Source organism: Emys orbicularis, chromosome 4 (assembly GCF_028017835.1).
Source record: "Emys orbicularis isolate rEmyOrb1 chromosome 4, rEmyOrb1.hap1, whole genome shotgun sequence".
NCBI lineage: Eukaryota > Metazoa > Chordata > Testudines > Emydidae > Emys > Emys orbicularis.
Genome location: NC_088686.1, coordinates 10,662,328 through 10,682,704, shown reverse-complemented (window position 1 = coordinate 10,682,704; position 20,377 = coordinate 10,662,328). Strand labels below are relative to the sequence as shown.

Genomic DNA, 20,377 nt, shown 5'->3' with positions numbered 1-20,377 from the left:
TTCATAAATATCTGCTTCAATTACCTTTGGTAAATGAAATAACTAAACCATCATTTATTTTCTGATGTAGCTGTAAAACTAACCTGAAAAGTTTTCAAAATAAATCACTGTTTAAAAATGTATAGTGTGTACCTTCTAAAAATGAAACCTACATCTATCTCGGAGTGGTGAAGAATATGTATTAAGGTTATAACAACCAACAAGAATGCACTTTTATGTAAAACACCATGATTAAATTGAGTCTTCCTGGCTAGTGATTTAAATCAAATACACCTGAGTAATTTCTCCCAGCTGAATGTAACTTATTAGGAATCTAGTGCCCCACCGAGTATTCTTACTGTTCAGTTCACTACACACCAGCTATACTACCAGGTGCAAAGGTCAGTTTCCCATGTTGCTGCTTTGTGTAGTAGTGTCTCTTCAGAAGATTCCCCTTCCGGGAAAATCCTCTCCACTTAAAGGAATTCATGTTTAAGTTTTTAACTAGCTCATAGTATGGAGTAGTTGAAAGGAGCTAGGACTTCATTGTCCTAAGTGGAAGAACTAATCAAGTTTTCAACTCAGTTTTTATTCCACGTTTTATAAACTAGGTTACTATTGAACCTCATGCTTTTCCTATATTAAGGGTAACCCCTCTTGTTCTCTCAGCCTCAGCTTGTCAGAGAAGGTTGACCATTAGAAGGGAGATACCTGCATCTTTTTTTCAAACAAGCTAGGTCAGGCTAGACTGTTGCAACTTTTAATTAACTTTTATCTTCAACTTTAATGAGACTTACCATTTAAATGCTACAGGAGTTGATAACATTAATTTTTTGACATGCTTAAGCTTTTAGCTTGTCTGAAAAGGTCTTTCCAGATTTGATTTTTCCCCTCCCCCAATAGCTGCAATTCTAGAGTAACTTTTCTTGAGCCTCATTTATTCCTAATATCTTCAGCTAACATTGGTGAGTGGAGAGCTGTATTGTGCTTTACAGGATCAAAACATTACAGTGCATCTTGCTGTAGGCTTCCTTCTGAATTGAGTTCAAGTAGGGGTTAGCGAATGCTCTAGGCTCCAGCTGTGCTTCCTCTAGAAGCAAAGAAAGTGGCTGTTTTGCAGTATCTCTAAAGTTGAGAGAATGTGGAAGAAAAGTGATCCTAGTGACATCCCTCAGAGGAGGTGACCAAACCATGACCAATATTGATATCCTGAGCATGGTTGAGCTTTACTTCTGTATCAGTTAGTGTGGAGTCAGATTCTGCCCAGAGCCAGTTTAAAACAACATGAAGATTCACATCCCAATCAGGCGTCTGATAGGGAAATCCTGACCTGGCTGTTCCTTTTACTCATGGGACCAATGGTCACATGCATCAGGCTGTTCTTCCAATGAGGTCCTCACTTCTTCTCTGGGTGGGCCCATGCCAAAGCTCTCGTTCATCTATTCTGTCCTTTGGTAGACACCCCTTCGGGCCTTTAATATGCATTTACCTAAATACTTGCCATATTTAAACTTCCGCGACTTGCTAGGAAAGCTTTTTGTACCCATTTTCTGATACCCTTTTTAAATAACGAAAGCAAATTTCACTTCTAGTACAAGTATTTTATTAAGTTTATTGTACAAAGGATAAATGAAGCCAGCAATCTTTATTTTTTTTTAAGGTTAACTGCTATTCAAGAAATGGCCAGAGTATGTTTCTTGGTGTGAAGGTTACACTACAAAACCCCACTCATATCATAGCAGGTGTAACACTGGTGAGAGAGATGTCCCCAGCAATGCTGAGTTTGGTGATTTCATTCAGGTTCTTCAGCCGGTAGCTGAACTGCAGCAAGTGAGCATCATTGACCGCTACCTTGAAATGATCCGTCTCGCACAGAATGTGGATCTGAAAAATGTGAGTCAAGCAGATGAGTTTAATGTGGCATTTGTTTCAGGGACTAGGTCTCAGGCTACAGGGACTATAGACACTGTTCTGAATCAAGTCTAGGCGAATACCATTGTCATGCTGGCAGCAGCTAGCAGTGGATGTAAAACAAGTTGGCACTGTGAGGGTAAGTGTCTATTGCAAAAAATGGCCATTTGCCTTTCTGCTGCCATTCCACTAACCAAAGATTCAGATTAAAGTGTCCCTCCAGAGCTGGTGGGAAAGCTTTGCAGTGAGGCTGACATCCATGCTGTGCCAGTTCTGTGGACGGGGGACCTCATTGTCAACCTCTGATACCTTTCATAAGCACTTAATTCTGCATCTCTTTTCCCTAATTGAAGCCAAGTGTTGGTTCAGTCCCTTCTCCCTTATAAGGACTAGTTCAGTAACATTTGCTTGAGTCTTGTCCACCACCTGTATCACTGCATGCTATCCCGGGAGTTACAGTTCCCTGTTAAAGCCCAAGCTCCCTTGTAAAATGGTCAAGAATATCTAGCAGTCCAGACACCTGCTCAACAACCTGCTGTTTTACTTGCCTGTGTCGAGTAGAGCTTTGCAAGGCTGTTTTAAACATTGAGCGAGCAGGGGCCCTGGATACTGTAACTCTACTTCCACATGTTCCAGTAGCGATGTGTAAACTGGGGAGCTGTTTCACCAGCTAGGGAAGGGAAAAAACCCTCCAAGCTTCAGGGCCTTAGAAGGACTTGCTTCAGGGCTTGTTATTTTTATCCACCAAACCACCACAAAATCAAAGCAAATCAATGGTAACAGGACATTTGCTTCCTATAGTAGAGACTTTTCCCTGTGTTAGCTAGCCAGGTGGGGCAAAGGTGCATCCCTTTGATACTATGCCCCAGTCCCTGTGAGAGTGGCAAGGACCTGCTAACCCTTGAGAGGTTGCAGCACCTTGACCTTGTCAGCCTGGCTTTGACTAACCACTAGACTGTTCTGTAGAAAGGGTTCCTTGACCAGCAGTTTTCTGCATCAGCTGGCTTTCCCTGTGGTCTGCTGGGAGACCTCCCTGATCTGCATCACAAGGCTATGATTACAGCTCTGTGTAGCAACCCAATTAGTAACTCTTAAAGAGAGGCAACATGAATGGGGGTGGGGGGGTGGGGGGTGGAGAGGGTTTGACGGGGTAAAAGCTATGCCCTGAGCCTTGGCAGGAGCGGTTGAGAAAGTTATGGAACGGATACATTTTATAAAGTTGCCAGTTAAGGTAAGACCCATCTTAACATGCCCCTTACTACATGCATCCGACGAAGTGGGTATTCGCCCACGAAAGCTTGTGCTCCAATATGTCTGTTAATCTATAAGGTGCTACAGGACTCTTTGCTGCTTTTACTAAAGCAAGTTTCTTTATAACCAGACTCACTGGACTTTCTCCTTTGTGCAAGCAGCACAGCCTTTACTCCATGGCCCTTAGCTTGTCCTGCTATGGCCAGCTCTGGCTGGTAGGGAACCTGGTCGTATCTGTCACACCGCACCACAGAGCAGCTACTGCTATTGCTTTTACACACAGTCTTGGCATCAGAAGGAATTTAACACGCATGTGGCTTTTGAATGTAGTGCTGTTGAAAGGTACCAGCATGACAGCCCTGGCGATTTAAGTCCTCTAGTCACCAAAAGGGACAATAGCCATGTGAGTCTCCCAGGGCTGCTGGAAGGTCCAGCTATAGGGCTGAAAGGGCAGATTCTTGTTTATGCCCATTCCCTTTGATTGCTAAAGACAAGGGCCAGTTAGTACCACGGTGGTGCCCTTTTTGCAGTGGGGCACTGGAGTCAGTGAACACTCCTGTCCAATATATGGCATTTAGAAGCGGATATTTAGAAAATACACATTTAAAGTTTGTGCAGCACCAGGTATACCAGTCACCAGGCCTGCTGGGTAAAGTTTAGCTTGTACCTTAAAAGGTTTGCCAGCTTCAAATGGAAACCTGGGAGCGGTTCTCTCCTCCTTTCCCCAGTTATTCTGAATCAGTGAATTACAGACAATGACTTGTCTGTTGTCCTCGTTGAAGCGGGGATTAAAGTGGAAGGCGACGTCATGCCCTTTCTTGAAATCCAGTGAAAATCTGTAAGAGAGGGCAAGAGATAGAGAACTGCTCTTTCCACAACCCCTGAACTCTATTGTGGTGCAGCTCGTAGGCTATTTCCTACAGCGGTTGCCTTTAGTCACAGAAAGCGGAGGAGTAAGTCATGAAAACAAGGTTGTACGTTTCTGGCGGCACTGACTCTAGTACAGCTTAGGCAACGTTCAAAAGCAGAAAGCCAAGAAACTTCTGTCCTGCCAAAAAGGACATTCATCTTTCAGGAGAGTGGTACCTGAATGCAAGTTACACAGTCGTAATGAAACAGGCAGCCCGGGGTCCTGCTTTCACTGACTTGGCATATCAGCAACTCCCTGTGTGTCTAGGGTGACCAGATGTCCCGATTTTATAGGGACAGTCCTGATTTTTGGGTCTTTTTCTTATGTAGGCTCCTATTGCCCCCCACCCCCGGCCCAATTTTTCACACTTGCTGTCTGGTCACCCTATGTGTGTCTAAAATTACAACCACAGCACACTAGACACTGCACTCTGACTGGCTGACTGTTCCTGCCCCATACTCATAGCTTCCCCCGTGAACTCCTCATCTGAATTGCTGCTTCAATAGCCCCTTCCACACGCCAGTTTGCACTTATAAGGGATAGTTTGAGAAACTTCTGCTTAATGAAAGGACACATTGGGCAATTCATAGGAAGCAGAGGCTGCACTGAGTTAGCATAAAACAGCAAACAGGGAAGTGTAGTTCAGATTACAGATGATGACTGGTCCCTGCCCAAAGGGGAGGATACGTGACCTCCCCCTGTGCCTCCGCCCTGCCTGGGGCCCCTGTGCTCTCCCTGTCCCCTCCCCATTCCACATTGGCAGGGGCGGGGGGGGGGCTCTGTCTTCCCGCTGGGCCAGCTCCCCCCGGCATGTTCGGCTGCTCTCCCAGCGCGCTGCCTCCTGCCCGGGGTTGGCTTCCAGGACAGCGGCTGAGCGAGTTGGAGCCCCCACCCCCGGGCACGCTCAGAGTCGTCTCCTGCCCCCAGATGCTGAGCCTGGGCAGGGGGCAACCTGCTGCTGCCACAGCCAGACACTCTCCCAGGCAGCTGCTGCGCTGCAGTGGGCAGCGTGGCTGGAAGAGGCTCTGTCCTCGCCCCTTCCTCTCCCCGCATCGTCACCCTGGCTCCGTTGGGGACGCTCCTTGCTCTGGCTCACTTTACCTGCTGGGGTTTGGATTCACTGTCCCCACGATGGTTATCAAGAAGCGAGGCACGAGGCCAGTCTGCAAGGGCAGGTCAAAGGGGACTCTCTGTGAAAGAACATGGACGTTTCATTAGCAAGAACCGGACTCGGAGCCGACATTTAAAACCACATATATAAAAATACACAGACAAATCCTAAGTTCTCATAACTTGATAGTGATCAGAGGAACACAACAGGCTCCTCAGGAGACTGTTAGACACCCGGCTGCCTGACCCACGCAGGAAAGCTACCCCTGAGCCCCTCTCGCCCCTCCCTAGCATTAAAGGGACGCTGACTGAAGACTTCCCAGTTACTGGTGCTTTACAGTATAAATGTAGCTGGGAGCTAATGACTTAAGATCTCTGTCAAGGAACCAAGTTTGCCTGGAACAAAAGGGAATAACTAACATATTTTCTGGGAAGTTTGCTTTAGAAATTGCAATAGTGGATTGTTCCTCAGGAATGAAAATGTTCAGGGCTAATTTAGATGCAAGGTGACAACAAGGAGCGTGGTGTTTTTCAGAGCTATCAGTTTCTTCCAGCAAGATCCCAGCTCTGTAACATCTCCTTACTCACCATGAAGGAGCAGGGATGCACACTGGCACTTCCACCTCCCAGGCAGTAACACCAGCGCTCTAAAGGGCTGGGTGACAGCACTATGGGCCTGATCCTGTAGGGGCCCGAGTACTCTCAATGCCTATGGATGCTGGGAGACAGGAGGGCACTTTGCACCTTCCAGGAAGGATTCTGCACCTTGCAAGATTGAGCCCCATGTGCTCCGGTTCCTAATTCACACACTACTGCATTCTCAGTCAGCCAGGTCCCTCCTGTTCTCAACCTATCAGACACTGCAGATTGTCTAAGAACTGGAAGCTATTCAAAAATTATATAGCTGTCACCAGTGGAGCAGTAGGTCCCCCTGGCTGAGGGACAGATCCAAATCCAGGTCCAACTTGTGGTGCAGTAGGAGGTGCTCCAGGTCCACTTGGGGGTTGTCCAGGGGCAGGTGGTGCTCCAGGATAGGCCCCCGGCGCTCCAGGATAGGCCCCCGGCGCTCCAGGATAGGCCCCCGGTGCTCCAGGATACGCCCCCGGCGCTCCAGGATAGGCTCCCGGCGCTCCAGGATACGCCCCCGGTGCTCCAGGATAGGCTCCCGGCGCTCCAGGATACGCCCCCGGCGCTCCAGGATAGGCTCCCGGCGCTCCAGGATACGCCCCCGGACCAACAGGTTGATTTCCCCAGGGACCAGCAGGCCAGCCTTGGTTTGGAGGAGCATTTGGGTTTGTGTTACCGGCTCCAGCTAAAGCATCAGATAACTGGATGGAAGACAAACATCGTCAGTATGCTGCCATTGCATCCTGCCAGCCAACGTGAGTCTGTTTTGATTCCTTACATGCTTGTGTCTCTTGGTGCTTTATGGGGAGAAAGGACAGGCAGAGGCCAGAACATCGAACAGCAGGGTCATTATCATTCTACTTCTTGACCAGGAGAGGGGGTTTGGAATGTGTTTCACGAACTACAGGGTCTGGCCTGTCACTGAACAGAGCCTTGAGATCCAGAGTGGCATGGAGTGGGATTGGAGAGAGAGCCCTAGGGAGGTTAGAAAGAAGGGGACATTGGCTTGGAGTACAGGCTACTCTGGAGTTTCTCTATAAGACCCAAAGACTCTGGATGCCAACTGGCAGAGGGCACGGGGATCCCCTGGGTTCACCAAAATAATGTCATATAAGGTCTCTAATGAAAAACCTGTGGCACACTGGTCATCATCATCATCATGGGATTTATGTATGGAAAATGTGAAGAGTTACACATATATGCAGCAAATTATGTTCTCTAGACCTTGTAGTTAAAGGCAGAGCACTCAAAGGTAGCGTCCCTTGAGGCAAATTTCTCCAGACAGGAAGAGGAGATGTTTATCTCCCTGCTGGACCATTGTGTGTCTTACAGTAGAAGTCTATTAACACACTGAGTCAAATGCTAATGAAGAGCTTGTGGAGACTTCAGAAGGAAATTAACAGGAAGAGGCAAATTGAGGAGGGACCCCAGTTTTCAGATGAATCTCAAAGATCTGTTCTGGTATATTTGTGGGGGGAAGGTGCAGAAAGATGCTCTGGCAGCCTTCAACCTGTGAAGGCACGTTGCCAACAGGCTTGATCTTTTGAAACAGGATCTCAGCCATCCTGGCTGAAAACAGTGGGAAAAGGACTTAGAGTAAGTTATCCTGTTGAGACAGAAAAAGTCTTGTGAGTTAAGTTTAAGCTCTAGAAAGCATGTTATAATTTTGTTTTATATGTAACCATTTGTTTCCAATATTCTTACTTACTATCTGCTCTTTGATGATAAACTTATCCTTGTTTTCACTATAAATGTATCTAAGTGCTGTGTTTTCAGCAGACTGATGATCCGGCATTGAATCTTGTACGCTGGTGTGTGCTATTCCCTTGGGAGTAGAGGACCTGAGAGTTCTGGGAGTGTTCAGTGGATCAGGGACTGGGCACTTCAGAGGGACACTCTGAGGAGTTGGGGGTTGCTAACCTGTCCAGAGAACACAAGGCCTGCAGAGAGTTCTGGGAGTGTTCAGTGGATCAGGGACTGGGCACTTCAGAGGGACACTCTGAGGAGTTGGGGGTTGCTAACCTGTCCAGAGAACACAAGGCCTGCAGAGGCCTGGAAGGCAGCTTGCGTTGCAAGAGGCCAGTGGATCCAGAGTAGGCACAGACAAGCCTCCCTCATGCTAAGGGCAGGTGGTAGCAAGGTGCCTCACCCCCCTGGGAAGCACCACACTCCAGCAAGCTGCACTGTGTGGTGTTTATGGTAATAAACATACAATTGAAAGCCAGAATAATGGCCATGAGCCTGGGCCCACTCCCACTGACACCAATGAGAATCTTCCCATTGAAGTCAATGAGAGCAGGGACAGTGCACACAACCCTAAATATTCATGAGCAGCCGGTGATTTTGGGTGCCCAACCTGAGATGTCCAGGAGGGATTATTTCAGCACTAAATGTACAGATTAAGAGTTGAATTTAGTTTTGAGGAGTTCTATACAGCTTAGAAAAGATGAGAAATTCTAGCTTCCACACAAACTGTACGCTTTAGTACAAGGCAACATCATTTATAATGCTCAAAGATCGTGAATTTTGTTTAAAAAGTCAGAACTTACAGAAAAACCGTCTGCCATTTTCCTGAAACAAAGACAAAGGAGACAGTTAATACTTATTTTTCCCACATTCCATCTACAAGATACAGATCTCAGCATTGCATTTTTAAAAGTCACACGGGTTTATATTTAATAAGTCCTGAAGAATATATCCCCTATGTCTTGCCTGCCAACTTTTCACCTCAAAGTATTGCTACTTCCAGAGTGAATGTCTCTTAACTACAGCAAGGACTAATGACATCTATATGAAACATTGTTATCTAAAAATTAAACAGGAAGATATCAGTACCATACTAGATGTTACACTGCTGTACCTGGACTGATGTTTAAAATTAGTGCCCCCTTATTTAGATGATGTTATTTTCTATATTAACCCTGAGGGTCGAGACCTTAATGGGAAGGAGGCTAATCATCACTGGAATCTTCAGTGCTCAAGGACTGCAAATTAAATGGATAGTTACTACATTGTGAGATATGCATGCAAGGGCCATTATCTTGGCAAGGGCTTTGCTGTACGGGACTTGAATCAATACGGTTATCTTTCCTGGAGAGATGGACGCCAATCTGAAGTGTATCATATGTGGGGGCTTAAAATCCAGTGAAGGAAATACTGTTTAAACACATAGCAGTCGTGTACAGCAGCTTATTCAGTTACACAAGTCCTGGTTCAGCACATCCTTAAACACCAGAGTAATCCCAATGATCTCAAAATTAAGCACATGTATATTGCTGAATCAGGACCACAGTGAGAGAACAAGCATGGCTGAATTTCTGTCTTTCCAACAGACGGGAGTCCTTTTAATTAATGGATCTCTCAAATCGACAGTATGAAAAAAATCAGACAGGCCGTAATATCTGTGTTTCTATTGGCTGTCATTTTCCAGATAACTATAATTTGCACTTGAGATGATTTTTGTACTGACAGTTTCTTACTGAATCTTTGTTAGGTAACAAGATTTCAGCCTTTCCACAAACTGTGTTCTGATTTCTTTATGTATTTTTTGAATGGCTGCCAGTCCTGATAAAGTGTAAAGCCAGTTCCAATATCCTAGACACCAAATTTGTGACATCGGTGTAAGTCCAGAGTAACGCCCCTGAAGTCAATGAAGTGACTCTGGCTCTACATCAATGTTACAGAAATCAGAATCTGGCCCTGCGCAGTGTATAAGCAGCAAAAGACAGAGCTGCACTTAGAGTAGTCAGCTTTAAGTTTTCCTTTTTGTCAAATACTTTTCATCACAATGTTTTCCTCCGGCCATAACAGTTGGAAATAGATTTGTATCAGTAAGTGGTAACACACAGTTATAGTTACAGACATAAATAGCATCAAAGCTCCATATTCAGTCTGTAAATAAGGACCACATCAAGTTTATCTTTGCAAATCGAGACTTCTGCCAAATTGAAAACTCAATAGGAAGAAATGAAAGAAACCCCACCGACTCTGTTCTTCTTGCCTCCCGGAATGCAGATTTTGCAACCAGAGATTTGCTAGCATTCTAATTATTATTTTTATAGTGCTACAGGAATGCAGGACACTTTACAGTCACGTAGCAAGACAAAGTCTCTGCCTGGAGGAATTGCAAGTGTCTGGTTTAGACCAATACGGACAAGTAAGGTTCAGAAACCGGAGCAAACAGCATGTGAGAGGAATTCAGCGTCATGCATTAGGCAGAACAGAATGCAGCACGCTCCAGCCGTGCGCTGGAGAAGATGGTTTGTGTTAGTGAAGTGGGCAGACCTGCCTCAGACACGCAGCAGCTTTGTGCAATAAGAAGGTGCCGTTTTATTTCATTCTTTCCCCTGACTGTAGCTGCATTTTAAGTCGCACAATGGCTTGTTTCAATAATTCAGACGCATAACAAGTTTTCATTTACGTTTGTCACGTGAGTGGTTGTGACTCTTATCCTAGGAGACACAAATACAAAACCCAGAGACTATTCACCTCCCATCCCCCACCACAGTGGATGTTTCGACATACTAAAAAAAAAAAGGCAGCCCAAAGTTTCTGGAGCAAAAACCACAAACTACGTAATGGATTTTTATTTAAAAAAAAAAAAATTAAGTTCAGGGATATCTCCATAGTAACCTCTCTTGGTAGAACGCCTGGCTGATCTGTGTAGCCTTCAGCTAAGGCGTGGCACAAATATGAGTCAGGACTTCACCCATTTTGATCAACTGCTCTCAGATGGAGTAGGATTCTCCTTCCATTAATAATAAAGAAAGTTTGGTTATGGCATACGACTAGCTTATCTCAGAGTGTCACATAATGCTGTACAGTGAAAAAATTCCCAGCTTTGTCTTGCGCTTTTCATCAAAACTGCTTTACAAAGGAGGTATCATTATTGCCATTTTACAGACAGGGAAACTGAGGCACAGAGCCGTGAAGTGACTTGCCCAAAGTCACCCGGCAGGACAATGGCAGTGGCAGAGCCAGGAATAAACTTAGGTCCTTTGAGTCCCAGGCCAGTGCTCTAGCCACTAGGCTACACTGCCTCTCTAGCAGTATACTAGCTGCAAAATTCCCACTGACTTCAGAGAGAGCTCCTACGTTGTTAATAGAGCATCAGTCATATTGTACGTCCCTGCCACTCAAAACTGCACCTGATTTTTAGGTGAACAATTCTACCAAAGGGAACCAAAATCAGGCTGTAAACATGATTCGGGCTCTAACCATGAGCAGCACTGAGGCCAGCAAAGGAAAGAATTAAATTTACCCAGCAACCAAAATAGTTACACTGGCACTGAGCTGGGACAGAGAACGTCTTTGTTAGCTGCTTAGCTGAACTGCACGTACATCCTCTGCCGTAAACAGGAATCACTGCAACGCAGACAGTAATGTGGGGGCAGTTATTTTGTTTGGTCCTGACTGTCTTTTTGTTCTGTGTTTGGACAGCACCTAGCACACTGGGGTCCTGGTCCTTGACCAGGGCTCCTACATGCTACCGTTACGCAAACAACAACGATGCAGTAGACCAGGGTTGGCAAACTACAGCCCGGGGGCTGCATCCGGCCCTTCAGACGTTTTAATCCGGCCCTTGAGCTCCCGCCAGGGAGCAGGGTCCAGAGCTTGCCCTACTCCGGCACTCCAGCTGGGGAGCGGGGTCGGGGGCTTGCCCCACTCTGCACGTGCCGTGGCACCACGCGGCTCCCGGAAGCAGCGGCATGTCCACCCCCCAGCTCCTACGCCTAGGGGCAGCCAGGGGGCTCCGCACACTGCCTCTGCCCCAAGCACTGCCCCTGCAACTCCCATTGGCCGGGAACCGCAGCCAATGGGAGCTGCAGGGGTGGCACCTGCGGACAGGGCGCTGCGCAGAGTTACCTGGCTGCCCCTCTGTGTAGGAGCTGGAGGGGAACATGCTACTGCTTCCGGGAGCTGCTTGCGGGAAGCACCTGGAGCGTGCATCCCTGACCCCCTCCTGTGCCCCAACCCCCTGCCCCAGCCCTGATCCCCCTCCCGCCCTCCAAACCCCTCGGTCCCAGCCCGGAGCACCCTCCTGCACCCCCAACCCCCCAGCCCCACCCCAGAGCCTGCACCCCCAGTCAGAACCCCCTCCCTGAACCCCAAACCCCTGCCCCAGCTCGGAACCATCTCCCATACCCTCAACTCCTCATTTTTGGCCCTACCCCAGAGCCCTCACCCCCTCCCGCACCCCAACCCCCAATTTTGTGAGCATTCATGGCCCATCATACAATTTCCATATCCAGATGTGACCCTCGGGCCAAAAAGTTTGCCCACCCCTGCAGTAGACCCTCACCGCACGTGCCTTGAAGATTGCTGTCTAAATGAACACAAACAGGGATACACAGTAATTCTGACTTCCTCTCACCAGAAACGGATCCCATCACCGGATCCATCCACAGGAGAGTTGATCATTATGCAAGTCAGTGTTTAAGGCCTTGGCTACACTGGCGCTGTACAGCGCTGCAACTTGCTGCGCTCAGGGGTGTGAAAACGCCTCCCCCCCCCAAGCGCAGCGAGTGCAGCGCTGTAAAGCGCCAGTGTAATCAGTGCCTGCAGCGCTGCACGCTCGCTCGCAGCACTGCAAGCTATTCCCCTCAGAGTGAATTCCCAAGAGTAGCCAAGGCCTAAGAGTACTACCATTACGGCCACAATGCTACAACTCATGGAATAGGAGAGCCTCCACTTCTCAGTGCGCACACTCTGGGATCTGCGATGTTTGCACACTCACAGATGCTAGAAATGCACCATGCAAAACACATTTGAATGCATTAATTCAATCAACTGGAAGCACAAGTGTTTGCGCAAAAATTGCCCTCTGAGCAACACAATTATTGATCTGTATTAATGGAAGCACCTGGAAGATCCAAATGATCTCAGGGGGCCCCTTGTGCTAGGGGCTGTACACAAACCTAGGGTGGGTCTATGCTAGAATAATGGGGACATTTGGACCTGCTCTGGGAAGGCTAGGGATATTGCAATGCAGCCACACGAGGACGTGTTGTGGATAAGTGCAGGTTAATTAACACACTCCAACCTAACCTCAACCCACTTTTCTAGCATAGAGAAGCCCATAGTGAGAGACGATTCCTATCTGGAACCGTTTACAACCTAAACAACTAAGAGAGACAAAAGATGGGAGGGGAAACTGAGGCCCGATGAGGGGCGGGGAGAAGTGATTTGGCCAAGGTCACACAGGATGTCCAGTCCCTTTGGGACAAGATGATGGGACAGCAGCCTCGGAAGGAGGAGGGAACGTCAGAGCTGCAGTGGAACAGAACCAGTAGCACAGCTACTTCAGAGTGGGGCTTCCCTTGCGTTCAGCATGGACATCCAAATGCTCTCAGTAGAGCTCGGGGGCAAACCGCTGAACTAGGGTGACCAGATGTCCCGATTTTATAGGGACAGTCACGATTTTTGGGTCTTTTTCTTACATAGGCTCCTATTACCCCCCACCCCCCGTCCCGATTTTTCACATTTGCTGTCTGGTCACCCTACGCTGGATGGAATGAAGCACAAACGACAACTCCTTCCCCTGGTTAAAAGCATGGGCCAAAGCACTACTGAAAAGGGGCACAAATTATTTAGGTCCCAATTTCTTCCCCTCCCCCCTGGAGGTTTGCACGAAGCTCTCCAGCTCTGCTGTGTTGTTGCTGAGACTGGCAGACTCCTCCTCCTCCTGAACACTGCAAGTTACAACACAGAGCCGGAGGCTGAGTTCTCAAGCTGCTAGACAGCCAGCCTGCAGGTCGAGTTTGCTGGGTGGCGCTGTTAATCCAGCCCAGGTGGCGTTTGTCTGTCTGCCCTGTGCCAGGCTGGGGGGGGTGTTTTGTCTCTGACAAATCAATACCACGAGGCCTGGATGTCTGATCCAAAGCCCACTGAAGTCAACACAAGCCCTTCGGGCCCTATCTTGCAAGCCTGCATTGTGAGGTACCAAGCTACCGCTGGATGCAATTAGTAAATAGTAAACGCTTACTAAAGTCAGTGAGGATTCCATGTGCAGATGATTGGGGCCTTACATTTTGTATGTCAACGGGGGGGGGGGGGGGGAGAGGGGCGGAAGAGTCTCAGGGAAAGGGGAAAAGCAGTGGAACAAGATTCCCATCCTGAGAGGCATCACCATAATGATGCCACTAGAGATCTGGCCCATCTGCTACACAGATTCTGAGAATTTTTGCCCTTATCAGTACTGCCAACCTGAGTGTTCCTAAACCAATGATCAGGGCCCCCTAAAATCAGGACACTTTTTTTTTAAATCTTAATTTTTAAGACAAATATTCCTTTTGGAGGTCTTTGTATTTGCCTTCTGCTTTTTGCATCTTTAGTATTCACATTTTTAGGATTTTCTCTGCAGCTGTAAGGGCTAGATCAGGGGTGCCCAACCTGTGGCTCCGGAGCCACATGCAGCTCTTCAGAAGTTACTATGTGGCTCCTTGTATAGGCACCGACTCCGGGGCTGGAGCTACAGGCGCCAACTTTCCAATGTGCCGGGGGGTGCTCACTGCTCAACCCCGGGCTCTGCCACAGGCCCTACCCCCTCTCCACCCCTTCCCGCCCCCTCCTCTGAGCCTGCAGTGCCCTCGCTCCTCCCCTCTCCCCCCCAGAGCCTCCTGCACACCACGAAACAGCTGATGGGGAGGGAGGGGGAAGCGCTGATCGACAGGGCTGCCGGTGGGTGGGAGGCACTGGAAGCCGGAGGGGAGCTGATGGGGGGCTGCTGACATATTACTGTGGCTCTTTGGCAATGTACATTGGTAAATTCTGGCTCCTTCTCAGGCTCAGGTTGGCCACCCCTGGGCTAGAAGCTTCCTGTTTCAAATGGAATCCAATTCTCACATCGTCACGTGACTCCCAGAGCTGGGGCTTTAGGCAGAGACACCAAATATCCTGAGACTCATGATAAAGCTGAGAGAGTTGGCAACATCCCTTCCTCGTGCTCTGTGTAGACCAACAACTCCTCACATCTCCTCATGGCTACAGGAATGTTTTGTTTGATATTTGAACCTAGCTCTGCATAGATGATAATGTTTTGTCAGCAAAGGCTATTGTGGTTTTCAGAGCCATAGCGAAAACTCTAATTAACCCTTGGGTTTCAATGCGCCATGAGCTAGGCGCCATCAAAGGATTGTCTCAAAAGCACCGGGAATCCTCTGGTAATAGAGCCCCACCCCCACAGACGGCTCTGCAGCAACTCCACCATCAGCACCCCTGGCCATCTCAGCACTCCTTCCTCACGCTGCATGCTGTGACAAGCAGCTGCCACTCTGCTCTTTGGCTGCCTGGCACAGCTGCTGCTGCAGGAAACAGAATGTCCCTTTGAGATCCCTCACCCTGCGGGCCGCTTTCCCGCCCACTCACTGCTCCAGCTCTGTGTGTACACGCACGCACCCAAGGGAGGGTGAAGATTCAGAAGCACCGGGATTAAAGTCACATGACAACGTTCATTAGAACCACTTTTTCCACTCATAGCTCCCCCCAAATCTCCCCTCGTGGCCTGACCCTTTCCATGCTTGGCATCAGACCTTTGTATTTTGGAAAGTTTGAGGTGAACCCAATCACTCGATTGCCCCGCAGTATGCCCACCTGCCTGCCTCCATTTTCAGAAAAGAGAATTCAGTACAAAACCCTCGGCTAACACAGCCGTCAGGCTGCAATGAACACAGGAATGCCAGGAAATGAAATGATCAGCGTTCCTGGCATTCACATCGCATGCTCAGAGTGTTTATTACTAGCTGCTACTTACTATAAGGTACCCACAACGTGGACAAGTTAACACTGATTTAAGAACCTTTTAAATCCCCAGCTTGTGTGGTTACATCTACACCCCGGGGTGTTACACTAGCAGAGGTCTTCAATTTTAGGACACACGCATTAGTTTCCAGTCTGTGTCTTCGGGCATGAATTCTCAGCGTGGGTGGGCGTGACCACCCTGCCAGGAGGGATCCCAGCTAGAGGGCAGGGGATTGCAGTGTTGAAAGGTGGACCCCGATATGGAAAAAGCTGAGAACCACCATCCTAGGCTACACATCTCACAACCAAACATAAACATGAATATCAATGTTCGATCCTGCTCCTACTGAAAGGCACCGAAATGTGGCCATTTTAATATTCCTGAATCTCATCAGCTAAAAGGCTTGTGTAGCTATAGGGAGTGGAGGAGAGGAAAAGCAGAGAGGGATACACAATGGATAGGGAGCGATACACACCTACTGCACACACACACCAGAGGGAGGGGCACACACCTACTATACACACACAATGCATAGGGATTATACAGCTGCTTCTATTTCCAAGCAACCTTTCATTACTACAACAGATTTAACAGAAGTGTTGACTCTGGATGTAACCGCCTGAAACCACAGCCAGGTGGCTGGTTCCTATTGCTATTCATTGGTGCTAGTCACACTCCCACAAGTGGGGGACCGAAGAGGGGGAAACAGAGGATTTACATTCGCCCCACAGAACGGCCCAATGGTTTAGTTGAGGGGCAGATTCCATGGACTAGACACAGGGCCCGGACTGATTTTAATCCTGTCACGGGCAAGTCACTTACCTCCTCCGTGCCTCAGTTTCCCCATGTGAGAAATGGGGGGAGGGGTCACAGAGCAGCGGCTGGGCAGCACCATACAGGGGCCTCTGGGGATCCCTCATCCGCTGGAGGCTCAGTGGGGGCTACCGCTGGCTGAACAGCGGCACAAGCGACATCCCACTTGGGCAGGGGCTGCCTTCGCTGCGGGGCGGGGTGAGGACCAGGGCGGACCCCAGCGCCCTGGCAGGCAGCCCCCCCTTCCCCCGGGACAGCTCCTGGGCAGCGGGCGGGCACCTCCCCGGGGAGCAGGGGCCGCCCCGCCCCGCTGGCAGCCCGGCCCCAGGGGGAGGCTGCGCCCCCGGCCCCGCTCACCTGCCGGCTGCTGCGGACCGCGGGCTGGCGGGCGGCTCAGGGAGCTGCCGGGGAGCAGGGGCGGCCCGGCTCCGCCCAGCGGCCGCCGAACCGGATCGGATTCTGCCCCGGCAACCGCTGGAAGAACCGGAGCCGGAGCCAGTGTGCGGGGGGGAGCCGGGGCCAGCGAGAGCTGCTGGACCGTGGGGGACTTTGTGGAGCCTCCTTGGGGGCAGGTGGGAGGGCGAAGCCACCAGCTCGGTGCGGGAAAGCGGCTGCCCCGCCGGCAGGGGGTCGGGACGGATCGCCGCCCAGTGCCTGCAGCTCTCTGCCGGGGCAGGAAAAGGGGGGGACCCACCGCAGGAGCAGCAGAGCAGGACGGGCTGCGAAAGCTGAACCTTGTCCACACGAGCCACTCGCGCTCTGAACGTCGGCGATCTGGCGCCTGCCCGTGCACCCCCGCGGCGTGTTGGGGGTACAGCGCTGGCCAGGGCTAGGGCGCGCGTGTAGACACCGGGCTGGGCTCCTGCCCCAGCTCTCCTCTCCCCCCTTCCAGCTTTGCAGAGCGGGGACTGGAAAGCTAATCTACAAAGAGGGGCAGAAGCAGGATCCCCGCCCTCTCTGTGATGGGCACAAGGCCTGAGAACGCTGTTACCTTTCGCGTCGCTTCCCTTCCCTTAGGAGTATCGGGACCGTCAAGCCTGCACGTCTCTGTCCTCTCTGGAAGTCTCCCTCCTTTGGAAGAGCCAAAGGAGCAAGCAGGGAGTTTCCTTAGCGCTTGGAGACGGGGCAGGACTCAGCCCTCCATGGCCAATGGGGTGGAGCAGAAGGTGGGACACAGGGAAGGCCCCAAACCAGGGACTCCAACAAATGATGAAGGAAGGAAACTGCCGGGCTGTTGCTATGGGAGTCCTTCCTGCCCTGCCTCCAACTTCATGTGCGTTTTTGTTGCTGGGGGTATCGATAACGGTCAACACCCAGAGGGAGGGGTTTGGGGACTTGAAATGGGAGCTGTCCCTCAGACTGAAGCGCACTTGAGAAAAAGTACTGGCTGGGGCATGGATGGACTCTAATAAGGGGAGTTTTCCTTCCCCACTGTTCATTAAGCATCTGTGTGAAATAGGTGTTAATGAACAAGCCCCCATGTTTTAAACAGAGTGAATAAAAATCAGTTTCCCTCTGAATTAATCAGCTCCGGCCTCCAGGGTAGCTGTGGGCTTCTCTTCGTATTGAGGGGGAGAACCTGAGCTAGTGATGCTGCCTTCAGCATTGTGCCACCTAACTCAAGCGCTCCCAGCCAGGTTCAAACACAGGAACGTTTCCTAATGTAAATGCAAAGCTCTGTGGGGTCAGAGAACCCAACTGCTTCCCCAGCCCTCCGCAAAAACAGGCCTGAATTTCTCATGTCAAAAAATAATCTGAAAACCCACACCTTTCAGCCCTCCCTTCCTTCATCAGAAAGAAGCAAAAAAAGGGCACCAAACCCATTTTTCCCCATCGCAGGTCACCTTCCATGTTGTGCAAGCTAAACTGGCTGTGCCCAGGCATTGTTGCTGAGTAACAAAACCAACAATATGCCCACGACTGTCCTGCTTCTCAACTGCAATCCATAACTCACTGACTGTGTGTGTCAATAGACCTTCCGCCCTAAGTCAGGGAGCTCAAACACTATGGGCGGGGGGGAGGGTCCATATCAGCACCTCCAGCGATAATAGTCTTTTGTGACAACTGGGCCTAGAAGTTTTTGCCTGCTTGGCAATTGACCATGAAAAGTAGATCAAGCTATTTTTAATAAAGAATGTTATAAGGAGGCGCAAGAAAGCCAGAGAGAAAAACGGAATTAGTCCAAACAAAAAAGCCCACTGATCTAACTGAAGGAGTGTGTTAAGATCATGCTTGGTAAATAAGAAAATGTGGGTCCGGAAATTAATAAACTAAAAGTATTGTGTTGGAAACAAGGCCTAATTTGTGGCCAAAATAATAAGGGGATGGGTTATTCCACTCAGCACTCCCTCTTGGTGCCCTGTCACAGATGCTCTACTCACCGTTGGAGCGCCTGCTTCTGGCCACATCTGGGGATTAGCTCTGCCCGTGTGATGCCCCTTCCTGCGGTTGCTCACTCCGTCGCTTCTCTCAGTCTCGCTCTTTCAGGACTCAAGTGCTCCCATTTTGTGGCGTGGCCCTCTGGCCAGGTCACTGTAATTTCCCCCTTCCGGGGGGGTGTGGGGGGGTGCATGTATCAAAGTCTCTCATGATGACCCACTGCTCCTTAACAGTGCCACTTCCACAGTGGCTGATAGGGGAACCCAGGCCCACCCTCTATACTGGGTTCCAGCCCAGGGACCCTACAATACGCCATCAAGAGCTGCACAGTCCTAAACCTTACTGCTGTATCCCCATGGGCTACTTCCTACCTGGCCTTCACTCTTTTTTCTTTTTTTTTTAGGGCAAAGCAGACTTAACTAAATAGTCTATAGTCACCACCAACTATAATTCCTCAATATTTGCAGATTATATCCTCTTGCTCTGCACCCTGTGTCTTTCAGGTAATACAGCAGCCCCTTTCTAATAACACTCCATTTCCCCGATGCTTTTACTAAATAACAATGTAATTTTTTTAACCTTAAGATGTTTGAATTCCTCCCTTTCTTTATCAAAGCCCCAACATACCCAGAAAAGGGGCCACCTTACTGAGTGCACATAGTCCATCTTTGTGTCTATTTATTTGAAAAAGAGTCTTGTTTAAGCCACAATGTCCCAAGGGTGTCGGAGCCTTCCCAAAAGTGAGGGGCTGGGGGGACCCCGCCCCCTGAGGACCCGCCCCTGGCCAAGCTGGAAGCCGGAGCAGGATCAGGGAGCCCGTTCCCCCTTGCCTGGGGTGGGGTGGGGCTGAAATCAGCCCCCTGCCCGTGTCCCCACCCCCCGGATCTCCCGAATAGGGCAGGTGGAGGGTCCACACCGCCGCAGCTCCCCACAGCTGCCCGTGCAACTCTTATCATGGCCGGGCTCTCAGCCCTCCCACAACTGGCCAGGCTCCCTGGAAGGGGTCCACACTGGCCTGGCCAGGGGTGGGGCCTAGGGGGGAAGACAAAGGGAAGGGGGCGGGGTCCACCCCAGCAAAAAGTGGGAGGATCAGAGTCGAAAATAGGGAAAATAGGGAAAGAACAAGTAAAAAATTACTTAGACAAGTTAGATGTCTTCAAATCACCAGGGCCTGATGAAATGCATCCTAGAATACTCAAGGAGCTGACTGAGGAGATAGCTGAGCCATTAGCAATTATCTTTGACAAGTCATGGAAGATGGGAGGCAGTCCAGAAGACAGGGAAAGGGCAAATATAGTGCCCATCTAGAAAAAGGGAAATAAAGACAACCCGGGGAATTACAGACCAGTCATCTTAACTTCTGTCCCCGGAAAGATAATGGAGCAAATAATTAAGCAATCAATTTGCAAACACCTAGAAGATAATGAGGTGATAAATAACTGTCAGCATGGATTTGTCAAGAACAAATCATGTCAAACCAAACTGATAGCTTTTTTTGACAGGGTAACAAAGCCTTGTGGATGGGGGGAAGTGGTAGACATGGTATATCTTGACTTTAGTAAGGCTTTTGACACAGTCTCGCATGACCTTCTCATAAACAAACTAGGGAAATACCACCTAGATGGAGCTACTATAAGGTGGGTGCATAACTGGTTGGA

At 49.4% G+C, this 20,377-nt stretch overlaps 1 protein-coding gene across 1 annotated transcript; it reads right to left on the bottom strand.

The window, feature by feature from the left end:
- Positions 1-1,577: 1,577 nt before the first annotated feature.
- LGALS3 (galectin 3) lies at positions 1,578-17,391 on the bottom strand. The gene is made up of 6 exons (XM_065403834.1): positions 17,332-17,391; positions 8,338-8,359; positions 6,127-6,489; positions 5,153-5,241; positions 3,809-3,977; positions 1,578-1,863 (listed from the first exon to the last, which is right to left on the bottom strand). Exons 2-6 carry the CDS (start codon positions 8,353-8,355, stop codon positions 1,708-1,710), a joined length of 795 nt encoding a protein of 264 aa, XP_065259906.1. The 5' UTR covers positions 8,356-8,359; positions 17,332-17,391; the 3' UTR covers positions 1,578-1,707.
- Between the last annotated feature and the right edge of the window lie 2,986 nt (positions 17,392-20,377).

Bases quoted from the DNA above. Each gene is read 5' to 3' on its own strand.
- LGALS3 (XM_065403834.1), bottom strand. The intron at 5,242-6,126 runs GTTGGACCTGGA...GTTCTTTCACAG, and splicing joins CACCTCCTACTGCACCACAA to AGAGTCCCCTTTGACCTGCC. The intron at 1,864-3,808 runs GTACAAGCTAAA...CACATTTTTCAG, and splicing joins AAGCTGGCAAACCTTTTAAG to ATCCACATTCTGTGCGAGAC.